The sequence below is a fragment of the Arvicanthis niloticus genome, chromosome 18 (genome assembly GCF_011762505.2).
Source record: "Arvicanthis niloticus isolate mArvNil1 chromosome 18, mArvNil1.pat.X, whole genome shotgun sequence".
NCBI classification, from domain to species: Eukaryota; Metazoa; Chordata; class Mammalia; order Rodentia; family Muridae; genus Arvicanthis; species Arvicanthis niloticus.
Genome location: NC_047675.1, coordinates 12109122 through 12123075, shown reverse-complemented (window position 1 = coordinate 12123075; position 13954 = coordinate 12109122). Strand labels below are relative to the sequence as shown.

Sequence of the window (13954 nt, the reverse complement as noted above, 5' to 3'; positions counted from 1 at the left end):
GAAGATGGCAGCAAATCCTACCGACTCCTCCCACCCACCCTCAGGGTCACTAAGACTGCCTTTTTCATGTCCTCCAAGCCCTTGTGGACTAAGAGGGCCTTGGAGGAGCCAAGGTGGGGACCTTGGGGGTGACTGTCCTTGGGGTGATGGGTTTGATTGGCCAGTGTCCACATCCTAGTCTCTCCTGTTTCCAGGAGCATCTTCTAAACTCTGGGGTCACCTGGTGGTCTTGCTCTTTTCCTCTGAGGCTTCCATTCAATCTGGGATGATCAACCCTCCCCTTCCTCACCCAACTGTCTGCCCAGAGCTGGGGTTTAGTTGTTTCTGCACGGGTTTGCAATGGCCTTTGTCCCTGACACCCAGGACACTTATGTGTGTGGAGGGGTGAGGGTGAGGGTTATAGGTTCAAGGCTGGTAATTTCTGAACTCGATCAGCAGAGGGTGGTATGATCACCTAAATCATACAGTTCTGCATACAATCCTGCATGGTTTTCCCTCCCTTAGGATAAGAAATCTACTGGGCCATGCACTCCAAACCCCTAAGGTGGCCTTGGAGGTGTGTTCATGACCTTTTGAATCAGGCCCTGAAGCATCCGCCTAGCTACTTCCTGGCCTCGCTGATGCTTGCCCTTCTCCTTGCTCATCTGATTGCCGCTCTCTCTTCCTCTATGGCGTGGGTCAAATATCATTTGTGATACTTCCATGGTCACCCGTCAAAATGTTACCTAGGCATGTGGCTCAAGGTGTAGAGCTCTCACCTAGCCTTCCCCAGCGAGGGGCTGTGGGCGTGGCTCAGGGGTAGGGCTCCTGCCCAGAAACTCCCAGTGAGGGGCTGTGGGCATGGCTCAGGGGTAGGGCTCATGCCCAGAAACTCCCAGTGAGGGCCTGTGGGCGTGGCTCAGAGATAGAGCGCCTGTGGAATCTACTTCAGATCGGAAGCAAAGCCAAGACTCACATTGTTGCGGGGTGCGTTGGGCTGCACCGGGTCCTCGGCGGCCAGCGCGATGCTGCTCATGGCAATGACCATGAGGATGCACATCTCAAAGTAGCGCAGGTTCAGGATGTAATGGCACAGCCGGCGAAGGCTGAGGGCAGAGATGGGGTACTCAGATCGCCATTCATGGGTCCTCCCCTCCTCTCACCACTGAGATGTCCCATTACACTGTCACACCCTAGCCATCTGTCAGGGACTGTCCGTGGGGGCACTGGCTGTGTCTTATAGTCCAGGGCAGCTGAGAGACTTGAGCCACCTGAGACAGTTATACTACCCTCGGAAGACTTTCTACTCTCCTGGAAAGCTCTGCTTCCCAAGCCAGGCGGAGTCACTACTACTTATGACTGTGCAGGACATGAGAAGACTTCATTTACATGCATTCTTTTAATTACACTTATTTATTTGTGTGTGTTGGGCGATGACTGGACCAAAGCTCGCCTGTGCAGTTCGGAGGGTAGCTTGTGGGAGTTGATTCTGCAGATCCTGGGAACTGCGCTTAGGTTGGCAGGTTTGGCAACAAGTGCTTCTATCCACTGAGCAATCTCTAGGCTCAGTGTTCCGTGTCTAAGAGGAATCAAGTATGGCGGCTACCATCTGTAATCCAAGCATATGCGAGGCTGTGGCAGAGGCATTACTAAGAGCTCAGGACAACCTGGACTATGGAGTGAGTTCAAGACCAGTGTGGGCACTGCAGCCACAGAGTAAGATCTTCCTGAAAACAAATCACACACACAGAACACACAGGGCAAATATCTCTCTCTCTCTCTCTCTCTCTCTCTCTCTCTCACACACACACACATCCCCCCCCCCAAAATATACATACCAACAAATCAAATACACCCAAAACAAAACACACTCCCAAACCCGACATCAACAACATGTAGACAGAATCTCTTACAAGTAACATCTTTTTTTGTTTGTTTGTTTTTGTTTTTTTGTATTTTTTTTAGAGACAAGGCTTCTCTGTATAGCTCTGGCTGTCCTGGAACTCACTCTGTAGACCAGGCTGGCTTCGAACTCAGAAATCCACCTGCCTCTGCCTCCCAAGTGCTGGGATTAAAGGCGTGCGCCACCACTGCCCAGCCTTATAAACAACATATAAGATATGTTGTTTATCAATATCAACAAAAAAGCCAATGGACTGAAGCAGGAAACAGGAGGTGGGACACTGGCAGGAGGAGAGAGGATTCTGGGAAACAGGGAGAGAATAACAAGGGGTCTCTGAGGGAGTCACTGAGGAGACCGGAAGAAAGAAGCAGGCCGGGACTGAAGGAGTGGTAACTAGGCATATGGAAGATATACTTTGAATGGGTTACCTAAGTTCTGAGCTAGTTAGGGAATGAGCCGAAGCTGACGGCCAAGGCTTTTATTAATAAATAATTAGTCTCTGTGTTGTCATTCTGGAAGCAGAGGCTGGGGAAAGGAAAAATTTTATTTTACAACAACACATATGCAAAACCAAATCAAACCAAACCCAGGGGCCAATAAATGTAAAGGCGCTCGCCCGGCAAACCTGGTGCCCAGCGTTCAGTCACCTGAACCCACGTGAACATGGAAGGAGAATGTCTCCAGGGTCTTCTGAACTTCACACGGGAGTCATGGCAACACGCATCATACATATATGCAACAGTGAAAAACCCAAGCCCCAGCATTACCACCACCAACAGAAAAATATCTGGGGCTGGGGCTTGCCTGGCATGCACAAAGCCTGGCTCCACCTCCAACATCACCTACCCTAACAAAACCTGGGCCTGTGGCAAGCAGCCCGTTCTGACTCACCATTGCCTCACCCGTTCTTACTGTGCCTATGCTAAGAGGCTATTCTCAAGTTTGTTTGTTTGTTTTTTTGTTTTTTTTCGAGACAGGGTTTCTCTGTGTAGCCCTGGCTGTCCTGGAACTCACTCTGTAGACCAGGCTGGCCTCGAACTCAGAAATCTGCCTGTCTCTGCCTCCCAAGTGCTGGGATTAAATATTCTCAAGTTTGTTTTCTTTCTTTCTTTTTTTTACCCTCAAGTTTAAAAAAAAAATTATAAAGCACTTAGAACAGTACCCGACATCAGGTGCCACTTACACATTTGTTTAGTAAAGGATTGAAATTGAACTTCAGGAAAAACCTGACGTGAAGGACCCCAGGGCCCTCATCTTTGTAGTGCAAGGGTTAGAAACAGAATTATGTCACATGGCTGTATAGGTCGTGCAGGTTGCATACAAAACAGCCATTTCCAAAGGACACGTCTCCTGGCATGGCAGAGGTCTGGGGATTTGCGGAAGTGGTTTTCTATCCATGCTCTTTTCCAGGGCAGTGTATTGTGACAAGTTTTTATCTTCTGTAAGCAAAGCAAGATGGGACTAGTTTTCAGCTTCGAAGGGCTGATGCTGAGGGGATCTATTTTCCTCTGTCTGTCCCGTTCCCACACAGGGGCGCTCCACCCCGCCCCACGCAGAGGAGTTGGTTTCCCTCCTGCCCTCATACTCACGGGTTGGTGGTGGAGAGGATGAACATGGAGCTGTAGGGCGGCATGGGCTTTGGGCCGTCCTCCCCGGGGTCTGCCTCCTCCTCCTCCTTCTTCTCTTCCTCTTTCTTTGGCAGTGGGTCTGGGTTGGCGTTTTTGTTTACTGTTGGGACAAGAAACCAACACGTGTTCCTCCATGATTTCCCACAAGACGTTTGAGAAAAAGCTTCCCATATGCCAGGCACCACTTGACCCTGGGAGACTGGTGCCCATGATCTCCACCTGACAGAAGAGGGAATCTAGGCACAGAGAAGTGAAGCGGCTAGTCTAAGGTCACACAGCTGGGAAGCTGCAGAGATGGTGTTAAACTGGGCAAACACTCTACAAGGTAATGGAGACCCTGTTCCCTTAGACTTTTCTGATGTTACTGGGACCTGCATGGGGCAGCTGCCCACAACCCTGGTTCATAGAGTAGAAAACTCAGACGCCTGTGAGAGCACCCAGTCCTGACTGTGGCTCCTCTCTCCTGGGCAGGCTCTCAGGTTCTGTGTAGGTTGTTTGTGGGCTGAGCCTCCCAGGGAATCTGTTCCTTCATCAGAACATTAGTGCACTGTGGAGACCCACCGCTGTGAAGTCAGGCACCATGGGACACACCTGTAAGGTGTAAGGTACTGAAGAAAAAGAGGCTGGAGGATCACTTCCAGTTTGAGGCCAGCCTGGGCTACACAGTGAGATGCTGTCTCAAAACATAACAACCCAGAGCCTGAATTAGGGGCCAGAGCCCCAGGTGACGAGAGAAATGAGACCGATCCAAAAGGGGCCACACTAGTGTGTGAGACTTCCGACTGCCAAGACTGAGAGAGGAGCATGCAAACATTCTGAAGTGTGTGCTGCAATGATAACACCAGAAAACACAAACCTTCGGGATGGATAAAGACATCAGCATTGTTATTAACAATAGAGATGAGGCCTAGGCTGGCCTTAAATTCACCAGGTAGCTAAGTGTGGCGTTGAACTTGTGAACTTCTGCCTCCACCCACCTTGGCTGAAGTGGTGCTGGAGTGTGTGCTAGGCAGACTCTACCAGCTGAGTCAGATCCCAGCTCCCCTCCCCCCATTCTTATTGAGCCACTGGACCAATTACAGAGGATGCTTCCAGCTGTGAGGCATGTCTCGGACAGCAATGGTGGACCTAACCCTTCAAGCTGTCCCCAGGCCCCGTTCCCATCTGGGGATTCCTTTCTCCACTGTGGCAGTGTGGGCTCTGTGGAGGGAAGGCAGGGTGCAGAGAAGTGTCACAGGCCAACGCCACTGAGGGCTACCCACAGGGTCTTCCTCCCCCAGTGAGCATGGACTATACAGGAAAAGGCCCAGGCAACCCTGCAGCTCCTCACCTTGGACCACAGTGTGGTTGAGGGGCGGGCAGGCCGGGGGAATCTCCACCGCCATGTGCTCGGGTTTCCTGGCAGTCTTCGCTGAGTTGGGCTGGGTGCTGCTGGGGTTGGTGACGATAAGGCTGTTCTCGGGAGTCTTGGGGGGGCCGGGGTTGGACGGGTTGCCCGGGTTGTTGGGCGTCCTGCGGCTGGCAGCGTTCTGGGGATTGGTGGCCAAGGCAGGACCAGGGTTGGTGCTGTTCCCGATCTTGGCGGGGCTAGGGGGAAGGCCGCTGTGGCCCAGGCTGTCGTGGGGACTGGCAGGCTCCCCGGTGGCCAACTTGTTATTCTTCATGTTGTCAAGGTCCTCAGCCAGCGGCAGGTCCTGGCGGCCCAGGTCCTGTTGGATTGGCCTGGTGGTGGACAGGTTGGGACCAGACATGGGGACCCCGGAGCCCTGGTTCTCTCTAAAGAGGATCAAAGTGGAAGAGTCTTAGGATCAGCGGGGCAATTGCGACCTACCGGAGACCACAGCGGAGTGCAGGGACAGTGTGTGCACTACCCAGCTCCACTAACCACGGGGCTTTACCCACCCTGAAAGGAAAGGGAACATAACTATTTACTGATTCTGCACTTCACAGATGCCGCGCTGCTCCAGGCAGGCCAAGTGGATATGAACTCTTGAGATAAAATGGAGCACACTCTGTGAACTCTTCCTAGTGCTGGGGAGGACCCAGGCCTCACTTATGCTGTGGTAGATTTCTAATACGGAGCCACACCCACTCCTCTCACTGGGGATTCCAGCTCACACCCCGGGTACTACTGGGGATATTTTGCTGACCCAACATGCAAAGCCCAATCATAAATTTCCAGTTAATCAATCTATGTATGCACGTATGTCTGTCTATCTATCTATCTATCTATCTATCTATCTATCTATCTATCTATCTGGTTTCTCTGTGTAGCCCTGCCTATTGTGGAATTTGCTCTACACCAGGCTAGCTGCTAACTCAAGAGATCTGCCTGTCTCTGCTTCATAAGCCTTAGAACCAAGGGCCTGCACTACCATCACCTGGCTTGCTTTAGCTTGTTTGTTTGTTTTTTGAGACAGAGTCTTACAATATAGCTCTGACTGTCCTGTCCTAGAACTCATTATGTAGACTAGGCTAGCCTCAGACTCACAGAGATCTAACTGCCTCTGCCTTCGAAGTGCTGGGATCAAAGGTGTGTGCCACCACACTCAGCTCAATTTACAGTTAACTTTAATTCTTAAGTGTCTTCAAGAAGATTCAAAAGATATAGAAAACTGAAGTTGGGCCCTGTCCCACAGTGCTTAGGAGAGGCAGCTGGCTGCATTAAGCTTGTCTCAAGAGGACATTAAATAATAATAATAATAACTTATTATTATTTTGAGGCAGGTTCTCATTGTGGGCCAGGATGGTCTCAAACTCGATCCATAGCCAAGGGTGGCCCTGAAGTCCAGATCCTCCTGTCCAAACCTCTCAAATACTAGGAAAACAGGAGTGACACCACACTTGGCTTGAGAACAGTCTTTTATAACAGGTAGACAGATATCTCTATCAACACAGCCGTCCCCGAGCCTCTCTGTGGAGTCACTCCAGGGTCTTCCATGAAGCACTGCAAAATGTTATGAGAAGGATAGAGAAAGCCACTACTGGAAGGGTGCTGTCACGGAAGGTGCCTCAGGCCAGAGTGGCTTTCCAGATGTCCCCAGGGACACAATCAGGAAGGCAAAGGACGGGCAAAACGGCAGCTGCTGAGGCTCAATCCCGAGTGCTTTATGTGCACTCGTGCCCATGCGAGCCTTAGAGGAGTTCACTTGTTTAATTGTAGCAACGATTCTGGGGATCCAATATCCATTTTGGGGAGTCCAATATACCGGTGGGAACACCAAGGCTGAGGAGTACATTGGCTTAAGAATAAGCAGCAAGCAATGAAAACCTATACCAATCTGGTGACTACAGGCTTTCCCTAGCGCACGTGTAAGACGCACAATTCGACAGTCCTATAGCCCAGACTTTTTAAAGTATGTAATGCTGAGATGGGATGTAGTTCAGTGGTAGAAGGCTTGCCTAGAATCCCCCAGTGAGGGCGTAGCTCTCTGCTGTAGGTTGTTTAGAAAATGAGGTCCTACGTCTATCCCAGCACTGAATTGCATCTGTTTCCCCATCTGCTAACGAGGACTATGGCTACTGGGTACATCCTCATGACTTCCGGTATGCTTGGTCTGTTGACTGTCACCCTAGCTACCAAGAACTCGGTCCGGAGTGAGTTGGAGGTCCCAGTTCCCTCCCAGAGCCCACTCACTTTCTGCGCCTGTGTCTGCGTTCCCTGTCGTCGTGGGCGGGCGGCCCGTGTCGGTGTCGCCGCTTGCGTTCCCCATCATCGCCTTCGCCGTCTGCAGCGCGGGCCGGCCTAGTGGCGTCGCGGGGACGCGGCCTGCGCTCCGGCCTGTCGTCGGGTTCGTCCCCGGGCCGGCGACGCGCGCGGTGGCGGCGAGGCTCGCCCTCGGCCACTGGCCGGTGCGTGTGGCGGCGGGGCGCGTCCCCGGCCTTGGCGCGCTCGGCGTCCGCGTCCCAGGGTGCGTGCTCGCGGGGCGGCGCGTGCTCGCGCTGCTGCGGCTCGCTCTCGCGGCCATACGGGCCCTCTCGTCCAGGGGCGCGCTCGGGACTGCCGGGCCAGGCGCGCCGCGCGTCCGGGTCGCGCGCGCTCTCGCGGGGCCGCGCGGTCGGGCGCAGCGCTTCTGGCGCACGGCTCTTGTTGGTGTTGTTGTTCCGGTTCTCCTGCGGGTCCACCACGAGCGGCCGGTCCAAGTGCGTCTTCACGTCGGGCCGCAGCGGGCGCGCGTAGGCGGTGGGCCAGCGCTCAGCCGCGTCCCCGTACAGCGCCTCGCGGCTGGCCAGCAGGTTCTGCTTGCGCATCTCGCTGGTGCGCTGCTCCCACACCGACTTGGCAGGCTTCTGGTTCTTCTGCTGCTCCTTTCTGCAAGGCAAGGAGGGGAGGCTGGTTGCTGCGCCATGCAGTTGAGTGTGAAGGTGGTCGGATAACAAGGGTTGCGACTCCCGCCCCACCCTCCAGTGGATTCTTTCAACTTTTGTAACATTGATGTGTGTGTTTGCATGTGGCCACCGAAGTGTGGCCACAGAGGGCAACTATCTGAAATCGGTTCTCTTCCTCCACTATGTAAGAGCCTGAATTTAGGTTGTTGGGCTTGGTGTCAAGAGTGTTTACCCACGGAACTATCTTTCCGGCCGTTTCTCTTGGATTGCTGAGTAGGTCCAGTTTCACACCTCAGTTTCCCCACTACTATGAAGACAGGTGTGTGACTGGTCCATTGATAGGTTTATAGACACAACAGCTTATGCCAAGTGTCAGGAACTTTAAGAGGCGGGGTCTACTTGGAAGAAGTTAGGCTATGAAGAACCTGCCTCTGAAGGGGCTATTGGGCCCTTGGCATCCTTCCTTCCTTCTCTCTGCGTCTCCAGCACCTTGAGCTGAGCAGTTTGGGTTTTCATTAAAATATCCTGCCTCACCACAGGCTCCCGTTGTCTCAGCAGCAACGCTCCTGCCTAGATTCTACCGGTCAGGGACTGCGTGTGTGGCTCAGTGACGGAGGCCTTGCCTGCCTACAACAAATGAATCCCTGGGTTCCATCCCCAGTGCCAGAATGAATGAACGAACAAACAAATGAACAAACACATAGTTTAAATGGCAGCACATGAAGCCATGGCTGATCCTTTTCTTCTGGGCTGTGAGCAGCTTGGCAGCTTGTGTGCAGGTGCGAGTCATGGGCAGTCCTGGAGGAAAGCAGTTAGGTGTGCCTGCCTTTTGGGTAGTACTGGCCCAATGGGAAGCCGGCCCTGCCATAGCCACTCCCCCCCCCCCCCCCCCCCCCCCCCCCCCCCCCCCCCCCCCCCCGGCCATCAGCAGAGGCATGGCTCTGAATGTGGGTGTTCCTGAGCCCCCTTTAATGAAGACACATTCCAACTCACTGCGTCTGAATCACCAATGAAATGTCTGCTCTTCCCTTAGACTCTGTCTTGAATTCAGCTGCACCCATGACACTGCCCCGTCCTCATCTCTTTTGCCTGGGCCAGCTCAGGTTCTTGAGTCTGACCTTCAGGCACATATGAGATCCCCACATTCTATCATCTACATTCTACATCACCACAAGACTAACCAGAGGGCATCCGAGCCTGGCCTTGACATGCCACTGCTCAACTCTCTCTGGCTATGACTTAATTGGGGTCAACAACTCTTGGAGCCAAACCCCAGGGTTTCCCTGTGGTCTAGCCTTGCCTATTCTGTTCATGTCCTTACATTTTCCTCCAAGTCTGTCTCCTCACATACTCTTTTCCAGCCATACTAGTCTCTTTCCTATTCCCGAAACTCCCCTGCCTCAGAGCCTTGCCTCTTCTCTCATTCCTTCAAGTTTTGTTTCCTTTTTGGTGAGGCCTTTCCTAACAGGTTTGTTTTCTGGAGACAGCATCTCACTCTGCCTCGTCTGGACCTGGCTGTTCTGGAGCTCACACAGATCTGCCCTGCCCGTCTCTGTCTCCAGAGTGAGGTGTGTGGCAGCACACCTGGGTATAAAGTCACAGCGAAGCATGGCTCAGGTTGCCCACGCCTCAGCTCCCTGCCCCTTCCCAGCTGCTTCCTGGAGGTTCCACAGGGTATAGTTCAGTTACTTGTCTGCTTGTTATTTAGTATTTCTCTGACTTGAACAGCTACATGAAAGTGCCCCTCCCCACATGGATGCTGCCTTCCCAGCAGTCACAACAGGACCAGGTGCATAGTAGGTGTGCATTAAACACGCACTGAACGAAAGGGGACAAGAGGACAAAGGTGCCTACCTCTCCCAGGCTCTGCAGTTAGGGGCCACCCTAACTCTCCCCACATTCCTGCCTGGGTGGCACCGGAGGCTTGGGGATACTTACACAGCTATGGACATGTTGGCCGCAGACAGGGGACTCACTTCTGCTACCTCCTTGGCTTTCTGTAGAGCCAGTTTCTGGTTGGCTGCCTCTTCCTCTTCTTGTTCATCCTAGAAGGCAAGTGGGATTCTTGTTCACAAGAATAGGCCTGGGGAGGGGCACTGCTCACCTCAATGCCAGCCAGGGGCAAATGTGAAGTACTGAGAAGTAAGTTCAGCCTGGACCTTCACCAGCTGGAACCAAGGTCCCCAGTTAGACTGCCATTCCCTTGTGTTCAGGTTGGCCCCACTAGCTCACTAACCTTTATAGCCCAAGCTGGTTTGGAACTTGAGATGGTCTCAGCCCAGCCTCCTCAGTGCTAGAATATCAGGCACATACAAACATGTCGGACTCCCCAACCTCTGCTTCCCCAACTTTTATGCTAGCTAGAGCAGAGCTCCGTCACTGGGCTGCACCCCTAGTCCCATATCTGTAGGTGTTCCGTGCATTTCAAGTTGTTTCCGTGCCCAGCATCAGCTCCCTTAGCCATCCGGTCGCCCTGGTGGCAAAGCCATAGGCACCATAATGGTCAACATCCCAGAAAAGGCAGTCCTCAGAAAAGATCTATCCTCAGCCCCCAGCTGTGGGAAGATGGGGAGAGAGGGTGAGCTTATGGCTTCAATTCATGGCCTAGATGGTTGAGGACTTGAAGTTGTTTAGCTATGTTACAGAAAAGCCCTCAATTGCCCAGGGTGGTGGTGCAGGTGGTGAGCAGCATTGACCCTAACACTCAGGAGGCAGGGGCTGGCAGTTTTCTGTGAGTTTGAGGCTAGCCTGGTCTAAATAGTGAGTTCCAGGCCAGCTAGGACTACAAAGTGAAACTGTCTTTAAAAATTTAAAGAAAAGAAAAGAAAAGAAAAGAAGAGAAAAGAAAAGAAAAACCCATCAACTGAAAGATAAAGAAAAAACAAGGAGGAAGCAGACAAAAACAAACCCACCAATAAGAGGAGCCATGGGGGGAGGTGCTTGCAGGGTGACTACCCCCACTTTCTGAGCTCCCCTGGAGCAGAAGTAACTTGCACCCAAACCACTGTCAGTGACAAGGAGACAGGGTTCCTTTTGGAACCAGGTCGTTGGAACACTGGCCTCAGCAACACTGAAAATGCAGGTTTCCAGGCCCCTGGCTGCACCTGCAGACCCAGCGCTGACTTCGGAATCTGCATTTCAGCAGGCTGCTGCATGGGTGTGAAGCACACTCAGGTCTAATCATCTCATGTGTAGTGGAATGAAAACCACACGTTTCAGATTCAGCCAGGGTTAAAATCCCAGCCGTAACCACTGATTGCCGTGTGACCTTCAGTAAGTCTCTCAACTTGTCTGTGTCTCTTCTTCATGACCAAGCTTCCAGGACTCCCCGACTCATCCCACTTCACTATTCCCTTCAGTGGTTTTAAAAATGCATCTGACTTCTGGCCTGCCTCTACAACCTGAATCCCTGTTCCACCAGGGCAGGGACTGGTGTCTGTCTTGTTCATGGTGGTCTCCTGGCTTCAAGGCCAGGGCCATGCTCACTGTAGGTATTCAATCCCTGATTATGAGATGAGGCATGGAATCTGTAAAATGGAGCTCAGGGGGATGGCCGCCTTCACTGTGGAGTGTAGCTGACCTGTCCTCCCATGCCAACATCCTCTATCTTGGATGAGCTCATGGCTGGATCGGCCTGTGGTGACACATGCCAGCCAGCTTCATGGTGGCTGAATTCTTGGCTTTGTGCCTGGGATGGGAGACTTCCGCTTTTCCCTGCCGGGGGTGGGGCCGGGAAATTCTCCCTCCCTCCTGCCAGGGCCAACAGATGGAAGGTTGGCAGCCCCACCCCTGCAGCCTTGTTGTCTTAGGTCCTGAGGCACTGAGGACGACACTGTGAAGCTGAGGCTGGGCACAAGGAGGGGGTTCCAGGGCTGGACAGCAGACTCTGCCTGCAAGCATTGGGTATTAATTCTGCAGAGCCAGCCATGGCTGCAATGAAGATGGTCTTTGTCCCTGACACCTGAAAGATTGTACAAAGTGCAGTTTCTTTATGTTTTCTTATCCCAGGCAGATGCACCCACCTCGGGGCACACGGCCCCCACTCATCATCACTGTGTCCAGTTTTCTTTGCATGGTACATAACCTGGCTGCTGTTCAAAGGTTATCGCCACCAGGGGGCATGAGCTGCTTTGCCGGAAGCAGGGTTACCTCCCCCAAGCCTGACTGACATGGACCTGAGGATACTTAGGATGCTGGAGGCTGCCTTGAGGGGCATGATGCCAGTTTGTCTCCAGATAATTCAGCGTCACTGAGTAGCAGTGCAACCTGGGCTTCATCTCACCCAGTGGCTTTTCCTCTCATTTTCCCTGTATCATCTTTTCTCTGCCTTTCATAGGGCTCCTGGTGTATGGCACATGCATCTACCCTCCTTGGCCTCAGTTTCCCCACATGTGGAGTGAGAAAAAATATGTGTGTGTGTGTGTGTGTGTGTGTGTATGAGTGATGACAGGTTCTTGCTATGTAGCACAGGTCTTAAACTTGCAACCCTCCTACCTCAGCTCTGAGCTCAGTCATGGACCACCACACTGGCTGCATGATACTTTAAGTAGTGGCTGGAGCTGCCATACCATCTTCGACAATGGATTTTTACCTTTCTGACCCTCAGTTCCCCCTTCTCCAAAGGGAGACTAGAGTAGAGCCTGGCACCTGTAGCATAACAGTTCCTTACTGTTGTCCCTTGGAAGGTCAGCCTGAGGGCATTTCATCTTGCTAGTTCCTCAGCACAGGGTCACAGGTGGAACCATAAACCCGCCGACCCATCCTGTGCTCTCAGTCAGGTAACCTCTGTGCATCTTGTCTCTAGCGTCCTATCGACTGTCCCCTGGCATGCTCTGTGTGGAAGTCAGAAGGAGGGTAAAGTAGGAGGGGGCATTCCTGGTCACTGTGCCTGAGCTTTGGTAGCTCCAGCTCTGCCAGAGGCCCTACCAAGTCACACCTTGCCCTGTTCTTTGGCTGTAGCAGTCCCCACTGTCCTGGAACTCTTTATTCCTCAAGCCTTTGGATGCAGCTGAATATTTGTCTGCAATAGCCACCTTACTGTTCCCTTCCCCTTCTGCAAGGGGGCTGCAAACTGTCTTGATGAGGGATGGCATGGCTCCAGGAGAGGTGTCCAGTGCTCCCATGCCCAGCAAGAGCCCTGACCCAGCCCCCACATCCCTCCAAACCCTGCTGTCATGATCTGCCATGAGCAGGTGGTTACTGTGCCCTCCACCTTGGTGAGCTCCTGGGCATTGGCCAGGTTGTCCACTGCGATAGCCAAGAACACGTTCAGCAGGGTGTCTGTATGCCGAGTCAGGGAAAGCAGCTGACGGAAGCACAGGGCCTGATGGAGCTGGTGGAGCCTGGGCATTTGGGTCCCACCTGCTCCACCCACACCCAGTCTGTCCCTGGTCCTCGTGAAGGATACAGTTCCCGAAGAGGGTGAGGACAATGAAGTAGATGGAGAACACCATGCCGCCCTGCACGCCCCCCTGAGACTTGATCCCATCATACATGACCTCATTCCAATCCTCGCCAGTCAGGATCTGAAAGACAGGGACAAACATACAGCCAAGCCCCTCTCAGCCACCAGCTCAATGGATCCACGGCTTTGGCTGCCATGACTGCCAGCCCAACCCCAGCCCAGGTCTTCAGCGACCCCTTGTGAACTCCCATCTCTGTGCCTGTGGCTGGGGCTTCTCAGCTTGGCTGTGGGAAATAGGGGAAGTGGGTGTCTCATGGCTTGTTGTTATCCTGTCTTCTCTGATGTGACACAAGTGTTCTCTCTGGACTGAATGGGTCCCTGTCAAGCTCCAAGGCAGACGCTCAGCTCTGAGTAAGTTGGTATTTGGCAATTTAGCAAGACCCTGTCTCTAACAACAAACAACAATTTTTAAAAAGCAGGAATGGAGCTCGGTGGCAGAATCCTGGCCTAGCTCATCATTTGCCAATACTTATGGGACCTGTGAGAAGTAACTGGGGTGACATGGGGTCACGAGGGTGAAGCCTGTTACCTGCTTGGAGGAGGAAGAAGAGAAGGAGGAGGAGGAAGAAGAAGAGAAGGAAGAAGAGGAAGAAGAGGAAGAGGGGCAGGAGGAGGAGAAAGAGAAAGACAGAGGAGGAAGAAGAGGAAAAG

The 13954-nt window shown here is 52.8% G+C and overlaps 1 protein-coding gene across 6 annotated transcripts in view; it reads right to left on the bottom strand.

Moving 5' to 3' along the window:
* The window catches only part of Cacna1a (calcium voltage-gated channel subunit alpha1 A), a 299938-nt gene that overhangs the window by 76875 nt on the left and 209109 nt on the right, over positions 1–13954 (bottom strand). For all 6 annotated transcript variants that reach the window (XM_076915519.1, XM_076915517.1, XM_076915518.1 and 3 more), the window contains 7 exons: positions 13247–13364; positions 13052–13119; positions 9778–9884; positions 7148–7822; positions 4841–5286; positions 3472–3610; positions 956–1085 (listed from right to left, as the gene is read on the bottom strand). In XM_076915519.1, coding sequence (XP_076771634.1) covers positions 956–1085; positions 3472–3610; positions 4841–5286; positions 7148–7822; positions 9778–9884; positions 13052–13119; positions 13247–13364 — 1683 coding nt within the window. The remainder of the gene's footprint in view (positions 1–955; positions 1086–3471; positions 3611–4840; positions 5287–7147; positions 7823–9777; positions 9885–13051; positions 13120–13246; positions 13365–13954) is intronic.